Source organism: Lutjanus erythropterus, chromosome 10 (assembly GCF_056507025.1).
Source record: "Lutjanus erythropterus isolate fLutEry1 chromosome 10, fLutEry1.hap2, whole genome shotgun sequence".
In the NCBI taxonomy this organism is placed as follows: Eukaryota; Metazoa; Chordata; class Actinopteri; order Lutjaniformes; family Lutjanidae; genus Lutjanus; species Lutjanus erythropterus.
In genome coordinates this window covers 18,970,010-18,990,791 of record NC_139326.1, presented here as the reverse complement: position 1 = coordinate 18,990,791, position 20,782 = coordinate 18,970,010, and the positions used below count along the sequence as shown (strand labels likewise).

The 20,782-nt window shown below is 39.6% G+C and overlaps 1 protein-coding gene across 2 annotated transcripts in view; it reads left to right on the top strand.

The window, feature by feature from the left end:
- The first annotated feature begins 678 nt into the window (after positions 1-678).
- The window catches only part of LOC146320296 (ras-specific guanine nucleotide-releasing factor 2), a 60,174-nt gene continuing 40,070 nt past the window's right edge, over positions 679-20,782 (top strand). For both annotated transcript variants that reach the window (XM_084728517.1, XM_084728516.1), the window contains exon 1: positions 679-1,338. In XM_084728517.1, the coding sequence (XP_084584643.1) occupies positions 1,063-1,338 (276 nt within the window). In that variant the 5' untranslated portion in view covers positions 679-1,062. The remainder of the gene's footprint in view (positions 1,339-20,782) is intronic.

Here is a 20,782-nt window from a genome sequence, read left to right as displayed (position 1 = left end):
CATATTGCATTCTGTCTTTACTTATGCTTTGTTGTCTTCTTTGTAACTGGAGTTTGTATTTGCCTTCAGCCACTCGGTCATTATATCCACATTAGTGATGATTATTTATCAAAAATGTAATTGTGTTAATATTTTGTGAAAACACCTACAGTCATCCATACAATCACAATATCCATATTGAATTTGGTCAAAAATGTTATGAAAAGTATTTGATTTTGTCCATATCGCCCAGCACTAGCCTCAAGCAGAGATGAGGAGAAGCTACAGAGGTCTGTAAGCTCACTGACTTCAAACTTTTTTCAATTTCCCAGAGACATTTGATTGTTAAATTGTTGTTCAGCTTTAAATAAGAATATTTCTTCTTGCGGGGCACAAAGTGAAGGCACTGAAAAGCACGGAACAGCTGACCTAAAGGGTTTTGTCATGGTATTTTCTTCATCCATCAATGTATTTATTAGTGTGTGTTCATTAGTAAGAGTGTTAGTAGTGCGGTAACAAATCACAACATTTGCTACTGAAAAAAATCTACATTACATCTCTATATCTATCTCTCACTCGCAAATACACACACACCAACTCACGCTCCGCCTTTAATTCCGCCTGTAACTCCAAGATCAGCGCATCAGCGGAGAGAGAGAACGATAGAGAGACCTAGTGGGCGTGAGTGTTTGTGTGGAGAGAGAGTTAACCAGTGTCAAAGCGGATTACAGTTTATCACCGACCGACTCTGTGGTTCTGTCCCTGTCTATGATTCTGTCCACTGGTGAACCACACGCCTCACGCTTTCTCCTTTTTCTTCTAACTTGTTGTTTATTTATAGAAGCGAGCGGCATGGATTTATTGTAGTGCTTGTGTGGGACTCGGACATCTTCACTATGAGTTCCTCTGCAGCCGCGCTCCCGTCAGCGGGGCAACTTTTCCGTGCGCCACGGCGCCGCTGAGCCGCCGCGCGTCTCTCGGTGGGAAAGTTTACACGCAGCCCCCGGCGAGGCGACCATGGGCCCGCGGTGAAAGCTTCGGCCGTCCTGCTTTTCTCCTCTCTTCCAAAACCGAACGACAAACATGCAGAAGAGCGTCCGCTACAACGAAGGGCACGCGCTGTTTCTGTCGGTGGTCGCGCGTAAAGAGGGCACGAAGCGCGGTTACCTGAGCAAGAAGACGGCGGAGAACAGCCGCTGGCACGAGAAGTTCTTCGCCCTCTACCAGAATGTCCTCTTCTACTTCGAGAACGAGCAGAGCGCACGGCCTGCCGGGATTTACCTGTTGGAAGGATGCACCTGCGAGCGCGCACCGGCGCCCAAGATGTCCACCACCGGGAAGGAAGCGCTGGAGAAGCAGGTGAGAGGTTTAAAAGGAGCAATCCACTAAACCCTGCTGTCAATGAAAGTCCCACATTGTTTCTAATCTGATGGTATAACTTTCCAATATCAGCTGAAAAGCCCACTGACCGGCCAAATTGGTGTAGCAAAAGGACAAATAAATACTGGAAATATTTTGTGAGTTTTATAGATTTAGATTATTACTCGTTTAATACACTTTTTAAAAGCATAATGTGAAAACTACAAGATCAAATTGTTTCATGATGCTGACACTGACGCCCATGTACAGTGAAAAGAGCAAGTGGCTCCTGCAGCATCAGACTAAAGTGGCTGCAGCAGCTCAGCCTCTCTGCTCTCCACAGATTCACCAAGCCCTGCAGTGTCAAGTGCAGTTTCCCCGAGCAGGTGACCGTCCCCCAGAGATTCTCATGTTCAAATAGGAGCAGGCTCTTGTAGGAGAGAGAGATTTCCCATACCTTGTCTTTTTCCAATTCAAAACAAACAAGCAACAACAACAAAATCAGGTTTCAGCAGTCACACTCAAATTCGTTTCTTTTTACTCACTTTTTTTGTCTGAATTCATGAATTTTGCTGCCTGCAACCACAAAATGTGCTTAATTTTCAGCCTGTTAAGTGTGAAACCAATAGTCTGTCACATTTTCATCATACATTCAATTGAGTCACTCTGAACACTACTTGATGTGGATTAATCAAATGAGGTTGAAATTTATTCATAGTTCAAGTCTAACAGTGGGAGGCAACTATAGCAATGGAGCAACAGGTTCTTACATTTAACCTCATGAACGCTGTAAAATCATCTTACATTTTGATCCGTCACTTCAATAAATCTGTATTATCTTCACATTAAATGAAATATTAAGTCCCAGGATGCCATTTTTATGGCTGAAACACTGATAATAATCTAGATGACTTGTGCTTCATTCATTTACGCACAAACGCACTGGAGCGTGGCACATTCAGTGTCTTTGGAAACCATGAGATCTGAACTACAAGCTCTGTCGGTTTAAGTAATGCATGTTTGTGCAACTTTTATTTGTTGTAATAATAGACTCACTGCTGAATCCTGCAGGGCTGAAAACATTTTGGGTTTTTATAAGTTCATAGCATAGGCATAGATTTTAGGTGGGGTGCAGAGGGACACGTTTCCATCAATATTTAGAGCACATCAGTGAGCATGGATGGGCTCTGAGTAAACATATGTATATGTTTGTGTATATTTTCTCCAATTTATAAACCCTCACCCATGTGAGGGTTTGACAGCGTGAGCTTTTCAGGTGACGTCTTTGTGTGTTGCATTGATGTCTGAATGTTTTCTTTATCAGTTTACTTTAATGATTAGAGAGGCTGCTTTTGCTTTTGTTTTCATATGCTCATTAATGTCACTGCAGGAAATATTTTGGGGATTCAAGCAGCAAACCTAAAATCTGAAACAGAATTACAAAGTGCATGGGAGTGTATCATGTGTAAATGTGCACACAGCCTCTCTCTTTCACCAGGGAGATGCACCCTATTAATTTTCATGCTCTGGCCACCTGACCCTTGGTTCAGCTTGTGCATTTGCTCTCCTCAATAAAAACAAGATTTTTAATTTGATGAACTGCTAGAATGCACCTGTTATGCAACAATGCCTCCAATAAAGTAGGTGGCAACAGCATGAAACCTCAAAGGAAATGGCTGCAGTCTTTTGATTTTGGTTGCCTTGACTCTTTTTGTAGATATAAACTTTGGAGCCAAAGGTTTATGTTTTCCAGCATTATTTAGAGATTTTAACAAGATCTCGTTCTCTAGTAGATTTGATCACTGTCTTAATTGGCTATGACCGAAATGTGTTGAGATGTATGTGACTTAGAAAAAATCGATCCAAAACACAGATGCGTGGGACATGTTTTGGATATGCAGAAAATATTGAACATGAGCAGAAATCTTGCTGAAACACATATGAGCTATTGAAGTCCAGGGTTTCATACATAAATTTAAATGAATTCTTTCATCTTTGACGTGAATTAGTGCCACATAAGAGGTTATTTCCCCAAACAAAAGACAGTATGGAAGAGTAAATATTGCCCACTACTGACTCAGCAGGGATAACATCAAACGGTCTTCAGGAAAATAAATGTTTTAAAGTAGAACTGCAACGGTCAATCGATTAATCAACTGTTAAGTGATTATTAAATTAATCTTCAACTATTTTGATAATCGATTATGCATTTTGAGTCATTTTGTATGACAAAATATCCAAATTCTCTGATTTTAGCTTCTCAAGTGTGAATATTTTCAGGTTTATTTACTCCTCTGTGATAGTAAATTAAGTATCTTTGGGTTATGGACAAGACGACATCTGAAGACAACAACTAATCAGTTAATTGAGAAAGTAATGGACAGATTGATTGATGATCAAAATAGTCATTAGTTGCAGCCTTATTTGAAAGCACTACAGAAAGGCCCAGACAATACTCCAGTATATTGAATTAAGACAATCCCAACATGAACTGATGCAGAACAGGCACAAATAGGTGCATAAAATTAATCAGAATGCAGGAAATTAAGCGCTTGATTCTCAAAATTTCTTAAAAGAGGAACCCCAGACTGTCGACCTACGACATACCCCCCAACACACACACACACACACACACACACACACACACACACACACACACACACACACACACACACACACACACACACACACCAACCCTGAAATGACAGCTATACTCTTGAAAGCAGTGAAGCAGGGAATATTTGGGGCAATCTAGTGGTGACTGAGCTCCTGGAAGTTGCCTCAGCACTGTTGCTCCAACAGTTAGGTCGATCTTGTTGCTAGGAAACATTTGAATTACCATTTGCACATTCATTTCATTGAGAAAAAATGAAACACACATGCACTGGTCACCAGAGTATCATCAATCCCAGGGTTATATCAAGAAAATAATCAATATTTGTTATTAAAAAAAAAAAACTACCTCTACTTTGTGTAAGTAATCAGTAATAAGTAAGGAAACAGGATGATTTCTGTTTGTGATCCCTGTTTTCAGCTGGCCTCAGGGACTGTGTGCATGTGTGTGTGCACAGGCATCATGCCCATTAAAATGCAGGGGCAGGGACACACTGGAGAGCACTGACTTTTTACAGTTTGGGCAAGTATTAAAGAGACACTAAGTAGATGCACGATTCAAAAATAGCCACCAATCATCATAACTCAGAAAATATTCATCTGCATAGACTCCCACCTACTTATACAGTAGTTATCCATCTCTTTAAATGTACACTATGTGTAAAGACAGTTCATTCCAGATGTATTCAAAAGGAAGAGAGGCTTTAAGAAAAGCTTGGAGATGGAGTGGAGTGTGGTTTTAATCAAGTCATAAATAAAGCAAGAAGATTATGTCCTTATTTCTGTAATGGAGTTGTTATTAATTGTGGTGAAAGGAGGACACATTTGTCTTTTTCAGAGTAAAATTACATGTGCTTCCAACCACTTATATTGGCATTGATACAAGCGTAAAACCTGTCTCTTCTATGTCTTCTTTTCTCCTTCTCTCTCTCTTTTTTTTTTACACACTCTCACTGTCTCACTCTCTCCACATCTGTCTCACTCGCACTACAGCTGTGATGTTTAATTAGGGTTATTTTGAATCTGCCCTCAGCTGAAACCTTGTGAGCTGCTTTGAAACTGTTTAACTACATATCCGTGCACACAGAAGGAGAATAAACCAAATAACAGTGACATTTTGTGGCTTATGAGGCTGCATGTGTGACTTTTAGATTATCAAAAATCTCAGAGTTCGGTCTGATCCTGGGTTTTTTTTTCCTTGGGTGAGGGTTTGGTAGGATAAAGTAAAAAGAGAGGGCCCTCCATCTTTGCATCTCACTGTTTTTCTGTGCAGTAGAGTGAGTCTGCCAGCAACCTGCAGTATCACACCCCCACAGTGAGCCACAATGCAGCCACACAAATAACACACAGCTACAGTACTGCCTGTCTCTCTGCCTCTTGTACTCTCAGAGAGACACAAGCCCTTCAAATAATTTGGAGAGCATTTACACTGGTCTGAATGGTTTCCACAGCGACTGTGGACCTGTATTGCTGATGTGAATGTGCGTATGTGTGTAAAAGGCCAGCAGATCGAGCTGTGTATAATTGTCAAACTATCCCTCCCCCCGTCGTCAAGCGTCTGGTTGGTTATTGATCCCTGAGAGAAGCACAGTTCATCGGAGGCCATGAACCAGGGGAGATGATGACTGTTACGTACAGTGTAGCCTGTTTCCAGATCGCTGCACACATGTCAGATTTTGCTGAGTGATCCAAAGGCCTGGTGTTGCTTTCTTGAAAGGCTGTTTGCCTCATTGGAGAAGCAAACAAACTAATCAGTGCCATTGTAGGAATTTGTTGGTTCATAGGTTGGGAACATGGATCTAAAAATCAATGCAGCTGCAGAGATTGTTTTAAATTGACTGACAAAAATTACTCAGAAAGCTATGCATCCAAGGGATTTCTTAAAGGATTTTTTGTGAAAATACAAAAAACATTGATACATTTTAGTACTGGAACATTATCTTTTGTGTAATTGTGTCGATTCTCAAAAACATTGTATTGATTTTTAATAAATAGTTCACATCCAAAAATGCATTGCAGTGTTGTCCTCTGTCTTCAGCCATTCGACTTTTCTATTAACGCAACAACCTAAACTGAGGCTGGAAGATGTATGCACAAATCTTTCCTTTGCTCAAATTGCACAAAAAGTAATGCAGTGAAGTTGGATGATACAGGGACCGTATGCAGATCCCACTGTTTTGATTGCATAACAAGTTAACCTTTTTTACTCACATGTAATGAATATGGTAGTGTATTATTCCTACTGACAGTTTCCCTAAAATTAGGGGGAAAAAAATCACAACATATCACATTGCATATAATATCATAATAGGTAGCAATATATTGAGATGTAACCCCTTTATTGTGTCTCATGTCGCCAGGTACTTGCCAGTACACAGCCCCTTTTTTGCTGATGCCACCCACAGATTTTAAGAAAAGGTTTTATAATCAGAATTTACCAGTCTTGTAAGGCCAGATTGTTGTTTTCCCAATCAAGAAAGGGTTTGGCTTGATGACTGCATATTTTGAGCGCACAGCAACAATTAAATAGAAAATAGACATCAGGAGGTGGAGCAGGGGTTGGTAGAGCGTGTCGAATCTCAGGGTTGGTGGTTAGTGGTTCGATGCCCGACTCCTCCTGCCCACATGTCTAGGTGTCCTTGGACAAGACACTGAACCTCCCACTGAATGGCAGAGTTGCCAGGTCTGTGGTTTTTCTGTGGAACTGGGCTACTTTTGAAGGGTTTTGCATGAATATTTTGCATGAAATTATATGAACAATGTCTATAAATCCATATTCCAAAATTCATACTTAATTTAAATGATTTATTTATACCCAAATTCTATCAAACAATTTCCAGATCATATGCAGGCCCACATAAACACACACACACACACACACACACACACACACACACACACACACACACACACACACACACACACACACACACACACTACGTGCCATGCCCACGCAGGGAGAAAGAGAAGAGGGTAAGTGAAAAGACAAAGCAACAGGTTAATTTGTGCGTCTAAACATTCACAGAGATTTTATTCATGATAATAGACTGCATCTAATAACACAAAGCCAAATGTTTTATTTAGGAAAAACTTCTTTTAATTCTGGCACACTACACATTTATCATGTTTATGTATATTTGGTGATGGTAACAGTTCTATTGGTCTTGAAAAGCATTATATATATGGTTTGGCAGGGGCATGTTTTGAGTTACGGTATTGGCTGGTTGTATTGGCCATTGGGCTGTTTTTGATCTGCCATTTGGCTGTTTTTATTACACAGACCTGGCAACCCTGCTGCATGTTAGCTTGCCTGTGTGTTTCCATGTGAAAGGGTGAAGAAGCAAACTGTTAAGTATAATAAGATGCAGTCCAGTCCATGTTAAAAATAACATGTTACATCAATCAATATGATAAATGCAAAGTGAACTGCTTCTTTCTTTAACACAGCCATGTTGTTGTGAGAAAAGTGAAAATACTGCACAGAAAATGAGAGTGAATAATCTGCCGGTAGTGAGAAGAAAGTTCAGTTTGAGTAACATGCTCAGTATGAGGTACAAAACATAGTACCTGAAAATTAATAAACAAAATTCAACACCACACCTGAAAGTGCCCGCTATTCCGCTCATTTTTAATTCTGATTTGATGCTGATTATGTCGCTCTGAAACAGCAGCTCTAAAAATAATGGAAGTGGGTCAAATTGTGCTGATTTTTCTTTCTGTGTTGATCTTTCACAGGTGTTTGCACTGACTTTACAGTCACATGGTTCCATTCACCCTCCAGGCATTTTTACAACATTTTGCACTTCTTTTTGTGGTTTTGAAAGAAAAAAGAGAAGTTGAGACATGCAGTTGTTTGCTTTTGTTACAGCGCCTCGAGCATCTTTGTTCAAAAGGAAAAAACATGCAATTTTAGTAGCTTCAGTGTTTTTGTTCAAAACTAAGTTCAGCCAGATTGTTGTGCATACTGCAGTAAAAGCTTTGATTCACTGACAGACTTTTGATTTGATTTATTTATTGAAAAGGAATCATGCAGTATGTTTTGGCACTGCATTTTCTAAAAAATCATTGTTTCCTGAAATCTTCTAGTTTTTGTTGAGGTGTTTTGTTGCGTTTTGCACCTCATGGCCACCATACATATAACTTAATAGATTATTGGTGTAAGCATAATCATGAAATTGGGAAGTGGGAAATGAAGAATATTTTTACTCCAAGTTATGGACGTTGAGCATGTTCAAGTTTCATGTTTCCAGAATCGAGGCTCAGTATCGTCATCAAGGTCGCTTGGAAAGACTGAGGACAAACTGGCTGTTAAGTGGATCGAATCTGACCTTGCCTCTATTTATGTGTGATGCACATGCCTTTAGTGTGGTCAGATACGAACTTTCATTAGAAACTTAAAGCTTGGAAGAGATAAATTCAATACTGTCTGATCTTGCAGCATTGGCTTTAATTAAATGTGTTTTTGTTGAAATATAGGCACATAGGGCTTCTTTTCAACAGTGTCCTTCCTCATTAAAGTTGATGCAAAAAAAAGGTGGGGTGACACTTTAGAGTTGAAGTGTCAGCACTGACTTCCTGTATATGTGTGTGTGTGTGTGTGTGTGTGTGTGTGTGTGTGTGTGTGTGTGTGCGTGTGCGTGTATGTAATTATTTCTCATTAGAAAGCTCCTCTAGCTCTAAATGCCCCTCTCAGAGCTTCACATTTGTCTGTAGTTTGCACTAATCATCTGCATCAAGGAACCAATTCCTCCCGTATTCCCAGAGTCTGATCCGCTGCTTTCCTCCGCAGGCTGCTTTTCATTTTCCTCTAAGTTCTCTGCCAAGTGTTAGAGCCATTATGGACCTCATTAGTGTCAGATAAGAATTTAAAACTGGCATCTGTTTAAAAATCTGTCTCTTTTGTTTGAAATACTGCACTAATCAAAGTTATGGATGACAGCAAGGGTGGATTTTACCTTCAAGAAAACAACCCTGGTGCAATCCTCCCTATGAAAACATGGACTAAAAAAACAGTGTCTTTAAAAGGGAAACAGAGAAACATGCTTATTTGTTTTTTTTTTCAGAGAGTTAGATGAGAAGATCAACATGGTTCTTATGATTTTGTGTCAGGAATGGAGCTAGAGCCAAGAGATGTTTAGCTTGGCTTAGCATAAACACTGAAAACAGGCACAGCTAGCCTGGCTCTGTCTGAATTTAAAATACAGGGTTACATACCGTAACTGTGTCTGTGTGAACAAAAGCTGGGAGCACTGACTTCTCAGCGTCTTATTATCACCATGGGGTTGCCAGGCAACCAGCTGCACAGAGGAGCTGGTCAGATGGATGAACTGTTGAGCTTTAAAGGTAATGTCCTGTTGTGAAATGTTTAAACTTTGAGAGAACCAGCCTAGCTGTTTCCCCTTACTTCCAATCTTTACTGTGCTAATCTCGTCCAGGCTGTTGCTCCACACTTATCACCCAGACATGGTGTCAATCTTCTTAGTTAGCTCTCAAGAAGCTGAATAAGTATATTTCACATAATATTAAACTATTGCTAATTAACAACTCAAATTATCACCAGACTCTGCAGTTCCTCTCAACTCTTCTGAGCTTTTTAAGCATCATTTAGCTCATTGTTTGGTTTCAGTTTTACAGCTCACAACTTGACTCTTTTGGTTCACACTCACTGCTCTCTTGAGTGTTGTTTTTTGCAACAGCAGGTAGCTCATTTCAGCTAAAAGCTCTAGAAATCCACTATACAATACCGGCTCAGCACCAAATGACAGACAGACAAAGATAGAGATTACCTGGTGTACATAAGCTGCGTTTACATGGACCCTAATAGTCCACCAACAATCAGAATAATAGCACAATCAGGATAAAAATGCATCATGTAATCACCTCAGTTGGAAGGAATTTGCAGTCTGGTATGTCTTTGTGTTGTGCAAGTGACATTAGGTGATGTGATCCAAATTTATTAGGTTTACACAACAAGACCCCTAATGAATTATAATATGATAGGCTGATATCAGCCTGATGTGTATGCCACCTTTTGCGAACTTGTTCACAATATCAACTATATCAGCTTTATTAAGTTACATCTCAGTGTTGTGTTGACAGCATGTGGTGTTGGCCCTAAGGCGAGGGGGCTGCCGGTGCTGATGTGGAGTGGTGGTACAGACAAAAGGAGAACACATGCATCCCATGAGGGGTGTATAAAATAAACTGTAGCATCAAATAACAGGATTGTCAAGTAGTTTCAAGTCTTTGTTGCTGTTGGCACACTAGTAATCCTCAGGAATACAGTAAAACAGATTTACGGTGTGTTTAGACCCCTCTGCTGTTGCACTGTGGGAGTTGTAGAATAAACTCTCCCATCCAGCATCTATTGCATTAGAGCAGCAGGATGTTCCCTAACAAGTCCTCCTGGCGATGGAGTGACAGAGCAACAAATGTGTAAGAACGGAGAAAAAGCTTGATAATAGCTATATATTATATATGTGTGTGTACACGTGTTTGTGTTTTTTTAATTTATTTTGAGTAGGAGGACAGCAGTGACAGTAAACAGTGGAGGAGGGGAGCAATCTGTTTAATCTCCAGATAAACAGACAGGTAATCCCTGATCACAGTGTTCTGAGGTATCTAGGTACAACATGTTATTAGTATACTAATATATACTACTAAATACAGTGTGTGTGTGTGTGTGTGTGTGTGTGTGTGTGTGTGTGTATGTGCGTGTGTGTGAGAGCTGTGTGAGTAAATGTGTGAAAATTTTATGTGTGTGTCTGTAGATGTGAGACGGGCACATACTTTGTTATAAGAAGTTCTTTGGAGGAAGTGAACAGCATGGAGGGCGATGAAGAAACAGCAGGATGTGGGATGTTGATTCAGTGATTGTCACATTAGCTGGTACATCATTAGTTGAATCCAGTGGTTACATAAAGTACTGCCGCCGCCGCAGTCGGATTAATGTTTTGTATCTCTTCACAATGACAAGTCTGCAGGAAATTAAAAATCTGTTCTTCTGTTTGAAAGTGAATTGGAGCTTTTTGGATGTTGCAGGGATCGAAATATACAAAAAGGGCAATTAAACTCAAATGAGAAGATAAACCATGTCAAGAATGGCCCATTTACTTTTACATCTCGTGTTTTTCTTGTCAGGTTAGGTGATGTAATGTGTATTTGTGTTGGCAGTCTTAAAACAAAGGAAAAGAGGCATTTTGAAGGAATAGTTTGCCATTTTGAGAATTCTGCTTATTCACTTTTGTTTTTGCAAAAGACTTACTGTAAATAAGAAGACTGTTATCAGCAGCAAGCTGGCTAACTTAGCTTTGCGTAGAGACTGGAAACTCATGGAAGCAGCTAGCCTGGCTCTGTCCAGTGGTCACAAAATCCACCTACCAGTAGAGATGCCATTTTTTCCTTCCCGATACTAATTCTGGTACCTGAGCTTTCCATTTTGGCTGGTACTGTGGTGAGTACTGAGCCAATACCAGTGGGTAAAAAACAAAAAGCAAACAAAAAAAAGTATTATTTTTAGCAGCTGTGTACTACTGTCCTGGGTGGATATGATGTGATTGCTATCACTGTTTGATGGTTTAAATCATTTTAAAAAAAAAAAATGTACAGGACCCTGGGTGGAAGTATCAGCGTCCCATTTTGGCACTAATAAATTACGTGGTATCTTCTCGGTGCATAGACTCACACACTCAGGCAGTATCAGAGACTTTTCTGACACAGGCGCTCTAAATCTGAGGAATTAACATGCTATATCATGTTTGTTTAATCCTTATATTAACATTGTTTTTTTTGTGGTTTTAGGAGGGTTGTGTGCTGCACTATTTCCTGCTATTTCCCGACTGGCTGCAGTGACTTCCTTGTATGTTGGTGAAACTATGAGGTTGCTAGGCAACCAGTTTTTATGCAAAGCTAAGCTAACCAGCGGTTGGAGGCAGCTTTATATTTAATGTATGGACATGAGAGTTGCATTGATCTTGTCATCTAAAGCTGGCCTGGTTATCCTGGGATTTACCTGAGATTCACCCCTCCTTAAAATCAGAGAAGTCTGGGCTGGACCTGGGCCTCGGTCGGTACCAAAGTTACACTTGGATTATTGGGTAATTTTAGATGTTTACGGATCCAATCTTTACTCCTGCAAACTGCTCCTAACCTCTTGCTGCCCTGATAATTTTCAAACATATTTGATATTTATGATTTAAAACCTGGATGCTTAATTTTGTACAGAAGTGAAAGAGAGCCTTAAGGCTAACTTAAAGCTTGCATACTGCTGTTGACAGATATTAAAACTGACAGTTAAAATCTCACCTCTTGAGGAATAAACAAGCCGTGTTGATTGGGCCTCCCCCAAACATTTTCTCATCCAGACTCATTTATCTTTCTGCCTTTGTTCTCACTACAAAGCATTAACGCCACTACAGAAGGTTGTTCCTCCATGTTCAACTCTGTTGTTTACCTCTGATTCCAGATGAGATCACGCAAGATCACGTTCCCCACAAAATCATGCAAGATCGTGTATAAGATTATGTGAGATCATACTCTCCTCTCTGGCACAACAATCCTAATAATATTCTGTAGTGTGTGATGGCCTGTTATTTTCAAATTTTGTAGTGCGTATGTGTGTGTTAGAGATTAGAGAGTCTGTAAAGTCCCTCATGACGTGTGTCATGCAAAACCAAATTTCAAAATTGGTTTTGATTCTGAAAGTCCTTTAGTGTGAGCCCAGCTTAACTCTGCAAGAAACTGAAAAAACTTCCTAGAATTTTCCTTTTCAACAGAGTGAAGGCCAACCAACATGTCTTAACTTTGCTCATTCAAGTACAAAAAGGGCAATTTGCGTTTCTTTACAGGGGGTCAGCGTATGTGTGGAACTATTTCTTGGCTGGGAGTGATCACTTCCTCGTCTCAAACAAACAAGATGTAATGTGTTTTTAATGAGCTTTAGAGGTGCTGGTAAGTGGATTTTGTCACCTCTGGACAGAGCCAAGGTAGCTAATTCACCCTCTTTCCAATCTTTATGCTATGCTAAGCTAAGTGGCTGCTGGCTGTAGCATTATATAAAACAGACAAATAGCCTTTGTGTGTCAGTCTCATCTGAGTCTCAGCAAGAAAGCAAATAAACCTATTCTCTAAAATCTCAAACTATTCCTTTAAAGCAGAAGCTGCTTTTATTCTCTCTACTACATTATTTATAATGGCAGATATGATGGATGGCACCAGGAATCCTAAATTAATTCATAATTTTTGCTGTTGTTACATAAAGATGCGCGTGTGTGCAGGTAACAGCTTACTGTACAGTAAATAAGGTAAAACTTATATTAAATTATATATAAATTGAGTTGAATGCACAAGGTTTTCATGACAATAGATGCTTGTTTCTTTGTTCTTGTCCTTGGAGCATTTTATGAAGCAACATTCTGCACAAAAAAGACATTATTGCCCCTGTGGGAGCAAGACAGGAGCTGAGAAATGAGAGGGATATAAAGAGGAGGGAAGCAGATTGTGAATCTGATCCAGAAGACTGGTGGGTGGAAAAAGTGAACCCATACCCCTCTCACTTATTTATCTCACTAAAGCTTCTTCTCACAAATGACTTTTATTGTTTCAGGAACTGTTTCCATCCTCGTTATAGGCAATAATACATTTTAAAGCTTTACATGGAAGTTTTGAATAAGCTGTGCACACATTATCAATGAAATCTGAGCCAAATGCCTCTGTCTGCAAGATATCTCAGCTATTTTCAAAAACACCCACAGTGTGTCAGAATATTATGTCCCTTTAGTTACTTACTGGGTTTCTGTGCCTCATTTTTGATTTGAAAGCAATCTACTTTCGCCTTATGTGTTGTGGCTTTCTCGGTAGTATATTTTCATACCCTGTGTGTGGTCTTTTCAAAGCTAAATAAGATATCTGTGGTGAATCTGAAGCCAGTAATCTCTTGCTGTTATGTTTGAAGCATTGTGTTCCCCTGCCAACAACAGGTGGTTTGAGATTAGCTCTGTTTAGATAATCACTCACGATCACTACACGCGGTTCTTTTGTAGCATCTTATTTTCTGTTTTCTCTCTCTTCTTCTGAGGGACACACACATGGTGTATTCACTCCCACATACACCTAACTGGAAATCCAGTGTATGGATTATTTATGTTGCCTCTGCACTCTCTCACACACACACATGAAGATGGTCTGCTCTCTGTTGTGTTTCTCTGTGATGGTAATTATCACCCTGAGGGACTCACAATCACTGAGCAGTCCCTGGTTCACCACAGCAGTGCAAAGGTGGAGACACAATATAAATCAGCTTCCATTGGAGCCCATTGTGTTCAAACTGCTTGTTAATGTTTTTTTCCTTTCTTCCTAGTACAATCAGCACATATAGATCTAAGGGATAAGATGAGACAAAAAGCTGTTTCTGCTCTGAAATGTGTCAGGACAAAAGTACATATTATCAGCCAGGCTGCAATTGATTTCCCTGCATTATATTTTGTAAACTGTGATTTCAGTTGTTCACTGGTGCACTGCAGTCAATTACCTTTTCCTTTTCCGATTTCCTTACCTTTCTTTTGAGCCAGGTGTACAGTGCACGACTCTGGGCTGTCCCAGATGAACGATGACCAATATTAAAGAAACGTGGTACAAAGATGGCTGTTCTCATGGTCTCACGACCAAAGATAGCCTGAGTTAAAATCTGACAGTGTCAGAAATCTCAGTGTGGCTACAACTACATCCGACATCTATTAACCAAACAATAGCAATGTAACGTGTCAGTGGACAAAGACAGACATGGCTGCTGCCTTGGGCTGAACAAAAACAAAAAACAAGGCTTGGAAAAGCTCTCGCTGACTTGGTGTGAGATTTCAGATAGATACTTTGGGAGATTTTGGTCATCTTTCATCATGGACAGGGGAATTTTGCCACAGCAAACTGTTGGAGGTAAATCAGTCATATATTCTTCAGTCACATTATATATTCTCTCTCTATCTCTACCAGTATTTAACTCAGAAGTGTTTTGGATAAATTATGAATCCAGTGTTTTGCTTTGGGCTGTCACCTTTACTTTTCCCTGAGATTCCCAATGTTGCAGCAAACTTCAGTTTAGCGTATTTCTTTCCCCATCAGAGCACAGTGCACACTTTAAATCTTAATTGTTTAATCTTTTGACATATTTCCACACAAAACTGGGGGCAGATATCATGCTGTTTTAGACTCATTTGGATGGTAGAGCCTCAAGTGACTGTACAAACTGCATTAACAGTCAGAAGTGTTTGAATCCGTGGCGCTTTGTACTTTTTAATCAATTGGTTAAAGTACTCGGTGTGTTCAGCTGGTAACACATGAGAGCAACAAAACACACACTATTCCTCATCATGTAAATTAAATATTAAGAATAATAAGGCACATGCTATGATTTTATTTGTGGTCCTTCCAAAGACCAATGAGATTTTTTGGTCTATGGAAATTTTACAATAGCCAGTTTTTTCTGTTTGCCTCAAGACTTGGGCGTTGTTGCATCCCCTTCTTTAACATAGATGGTGCCTATGAAGACAGATCACAAAATGCACAAACATGTATGCTAAATTAGAATACTTAACACTCTACAAAAATATTTAATGTTACCTCAAGCTCTCTTTGCAAAATTGGCAAGGTGGCCTCTTTTGCCATGACATAATCTTATCAAACACACAACCACAAAAACACACTATATATGGAGGTGATACATGGCAGCAGCACAGTGATGTATTTTTGTGAGTGATCTAGCTGCTAGTTCCACTAACACAATTTGTGCATTAAGTTTGTGATTAAAAATGGATGAGCCCTTTGATATGCAGTTACTAGTAGTAGAAAGCTAATACAGCACAATTGTAGATGTTGTCACTGATATTTTCTCACTTGTCAGTTGTGTTGTCGAACACACCACGAAATGTTTTTGGTATTTGTGAATGGCAGAACTTATTTTCCTGCGTATATTTAAATAATCCTGCCAGAGGTTTTTGCATGTTTTTGCCCTTTTACTGCACTAAAGAATATATAGTATACACAGTTAACCATCTGCAAATCATACTGCTGTGTTTTTCTGCCGTTCTGTTCGGCTTCTGATCTGCTGGTTTCTATTCATTTAAGTTTATAACATTGAACATCACGTCTGCAGCATGTTTTGAATTGGCAAACAAAGCTTTTCTTTGCAGAATGATGTTGTGCAGAGCTTGACACCAAGGCTGTTTTCACATTCATCATCTGAAAGTGGACAGTGGTTTCTCTGCGTGCATTGAAAATCCTTTTGTGAGCAGAGAGGATCGTCAATGCAAACCGTGTTCATTGTCAATGATTAAACAACTCAATCAAGCAAGTTTTAACTCAAACACGTTGCCTGATAGGATCTCCTCTCAGGACTGTGTGGGTGTGTACAAACTGTGCTTGATTGACACATTCCTCATCGGGCAGACATATTAATATGAGTCAGTGGAGTAAACACAGGTGTTACCAGTGATAATATTTAAGGTCCCATTCCATTTATGCTGCCGTCACACATGCACAAATCTGTGTCTTTGCTTTGCATGGAGTTCAATTTTGGTGAACTTTGACTGGCAAAACGGCAACCTCAACCAACAGCAAAAGTGTGTGTGTGCTGTTTGCCTTGGCAGGTGATGCCACATCCCTGCGTTCATGTATGTGTGACAGTGGCCTCACTGTAGCAGAGACCTGCTTGACCTTAATTAACGGAAGCTTAATCAGTACCATTGTTAACACCTGTGTTTGCTCAGCTATTTCAAGTCAAAATGGCTGCTGTGAAAAGGGTCTGTTAGCACCAGGCTGTTCCCAGCATAGCTCCACCTATCTTTCACCTGATTAGAGGTCTAATTAGCCAGAACAAAAAAAAAGCCATCTCAGGTGTCACTGCTCGCTGGTTTCCGTGCCACGTGGAAAGAAATACCTGGAAAAGTGAGGAAAAATAATAAACAAAAATGTTAAGTACACACGATTTGTTGCCAAAACTTAAACACACTGATTTGATGGTAAAAACATATAAATCTTGCAAGGGAAACTGGATGGCAGAAAAACTGTTCTTCCTGTTCTGTTGGTGTTTATACACAATATGTGCTCTGTGTGACCGTGCAGTCAAGCTGGTTTTCAGAGCCTTTAACACTTTTAGCATTCATGCCTCTTTCTACCCATTGAAGCAAACATCATCAAAGCAGTAAAATGCCAGTTGCTTTGAAAGGCTGAGAGTGAGAGTCGAGAGAGAAAAAAAAGGTCCATCTGCGGTACGGTACAACACAATTTGGCCTCTCATCAGTGCAGATACCAAAGCAGACAGCAGTGTTGCATCATTAGTGGCTATTCCAGTCCCTAATCATCAGTGCATCCCAACAGTGATCCTGTCATCTCTGCTTTTAAATATTTATAACACACGAGTATTTCTGGATCCCCCAGCCATCGTTTGCTTAATGAATCTATTACCACCAAGGCCAATTTCATCTTTGATTCTTTAATCTTTAATAAAGAAAAAAGAGGATTTCATCACAGCGCCACCACGAACCTGATGGTGTGTGTGTGTTTGTGAGCGTGAGTGTGGTAGGTTGTACCTGGAGGTGGTAGGAGAGCGTCGCACATCTCACCTCTGTTCTCACAGCAAGCAGTTTCAGATGACTGACCCCAAGTTGCTTCTGAATAATAAAATTTGCTGTCCTTCATTGTGCCTGTGTCTCGCTCAGTGGTGGTAAAACACTCCTTTGTGTCACGCTGTCAGTCTCACAGTCTCATTTTTTATAATAGCAGTTCCTCACTTTCAGGTGAGTGCTGAATTGGTCCTTAGTGACACAAGGAGTGGAAGACTAGGAGACAGAAGAACCTTTTTTGGTTCCTGGTAGAATTTCTGATAAAGGTTCCACTTCAGACCCTATAATAGACCTTCTCAACTGACATGGATCACCTAATCTTCCACTTGGAACCTTTTCAGAGAGTTGTATCTAGAACCTAGCACAAAGGGTAATATCTAGAACCATCTGTGAAAGGTTTCACCCAGAACTCCCTTTCAAGGGTTCCCTGTAGAACCATTTAATGGTGTAATGTTCCACGTAGAATCCCCTCTGGGGGCAGGGACAGAACTGTTCCATGTTCTAAACAACAAAAGACCCAGGAGGTTCTGCAGAAAACCTTTTTATATTCCAAGGGTTTTATCTAGAACCCACCAAGGAAGTTCTACCAAGTACATATTTAAGGGTTTTATCTAGAACCTATCCAATGATTTAGAACCCGTCCAGCTGCTCCAAAGGTTTCTTTGGATGAAAAAGGAACCTTTAGTCTTACAAAGAACCCTTGATTATCCCTTTCTTCAAAACAGCATTCTTTGTCTCTATGGGAGAACCATTTTGATTTCTGGTAGAACCTTTTGAAAAGATCCCACTTGGAACCCTTTAAGAGAGTTCTACGTGGACTCCAACAGAAAAGGGTTATACCTAGAACCATTTGTGAAAGAACTCGCTATGAGAGGCACAGAGAACAGTTCTATGGTACAATGGTTCCACCAAGAACCCTTTTATAATGTTACAAATAACTTTTAACAAGAGAGTTCTTCAAGGATTTCAAAAATTTCTACCTAAGAGGGTTCTTTGGATGAAAATGGTTCATAATGGAACCTGCAGTCTTACAAAAAAACCCTTGACAAACCCTTTCTTCAAAAAAAGGGTTCTTCAGGTTAGTACCTCAGTTTTTCAGGCAGAACCATTTTGGAATCCTTATTTCTAAACATGTAAAGAGTCTTTGCCTCCCCGTTTCTTTTGCCGTTCCTCTCTATCCTTATTTGTTTAAATGAAATTTCTTACAGTACAGTGAAGGCCCTGAGGGATGGAGGCTGCATCTGAGCCGATCTGAAGGGAGAGCGAGCCGGTAGTCCTGAATGGTCCTGTAGAGTTGGGAAGCTTCCTCTTCTACTTCGACTAATGAGGACACAGTACAGTGTTAAAATATAATTCAGAGCAATGCATTGCGAATGTTTTTATTGCCATGAGGTCCAGTGTGATGCAAAATTTCTTCTGTAAAGGATGAGCTACCATTAAAATTTAATGATTGCCTGGGGGCAATTGGGTCACCGCTGCATCAAATAGTAGTCGTACACACAGCAGGGGTAAAACAGAGTATAAATATAAAAGTAGGATCAAAATATTATCAGTTATTTAAACTTACAAACTGACAACTTTAGTTAAGCAGAAGGTATAAATGGAAAGACTGGGCAAAACATTTACATTATGTAAAGTATTCTGGAAAGGGAAATGATGAGAATAAAAATAATATCAATATGAACGGTGCTGGATTGTAACTAAGTACTTCAGTGTTGTACTTATAGGTGTTCTGTGGAGTTTTCTCTTAAACAAAGTGATGTTTACATTCAAAAACACCACAGCATGTGTATCCTTGATGTTTTATGAGGAAGTAAGTGCACTCAATCGTGAACACTTTGAATATTTAAAATTGTGCATTGTTTAAATCCATGTCTGCTGGCTTGCCCTTCTTCTTCACTGCTTTTGTGGGCATGCTGCTATGCTCTATCGCACATTACCATCACAGGGTACCTTTAAGTACCATTTTTAGGTGCTTGTGCTTTGCTATAATTTTTCCATTTTATTCTACTCTACTCTGCTGCATTTCAGATGAAAACATTACATTCTCTCCTCCTTTAGACGTACATCTGTTTGGGCATATTTACATTTACTTTGCAGATTAAGATGTTAGACCTGACATGCAAAACATTTGATAAAAAATATTTGATCACATGATAAAATATGATGCATTATTATAGATTCATCCACCTAAGTGTATGTAAAAGCTCTCTATATGTTAATGCATCAGCAATATGAATATGAATATTATAATAAATGACAATATAGGACTGATAAGCTGCCTGCATTATGAATACTTTTATTTTGTGCATGTAGCAGATAATACTTCTATACTCTATTTAAAGGGATAGTTCAGGTTATTAGAAGTGGGGTTGTATGAGGTACTTATCTATAACCACTTTATTACCTTCAGTGGATGGTGGTCAACATGCCCACAGTTTAGAGAAGCAGAGGGGAGTACTAGCACGGAAGCTAAGCACTGTACTGCTGTGGAAGTGGGTGGCAAAAAAGGCCCATTTAAAAAAGTCACTATCAGTTAGAATATTCTTCACTTATCTTGCTGTCAGATAGTCTTTTCTGATGAGAGGCTACTCTTATATAAGCCAAATATCACTCTCTTGCTTATTTCACCTTGCAGTTGCTGGTCTACCACTGCCTCAGTTTGATAGTTTGTTTGTGTTATGGTGTGACATCGGTGAATTTGCACTAACCTCATGTCCCACAATGACACAAGCAAACCAGCGATTCTTCTGCTCTCTGTTGAAAAATTACTGGTTTCACCAGTGGAGTCCGGTTGGTTTGGAAAGAGCAGTATTTGATTTATATAATGAATTTTCCAATCAGAAAAGTCTGTCTGAGGGCAAGTTAACGCTGTTAAAATATGCACTTAAAACTTTTATGATTTGTCTTGGTGCACCTTTTTTTTTTTGTTGGCTAAAATACATTTTGCTGTTGACCCTGTCTGCAGCAGTACATTTCTTAGCCTCCTACACCATAACTCCTGTTGCTCCTCTAAACTGTGGGTGTGTCTGTGCCATCTACTGTCGGTAATACACCTACTATCGATAAGTACCTCATGCAACCCCACTTCAAATAGTACAAACTATCCCTGTTAGAAATATTATTATTTTATATTATATTAGGAAATTTATTGCAGTAAAGTTAAACTAATTTAAATAAATAATCTGATAATTTCTTCCAGCACTAAGCATAAAATA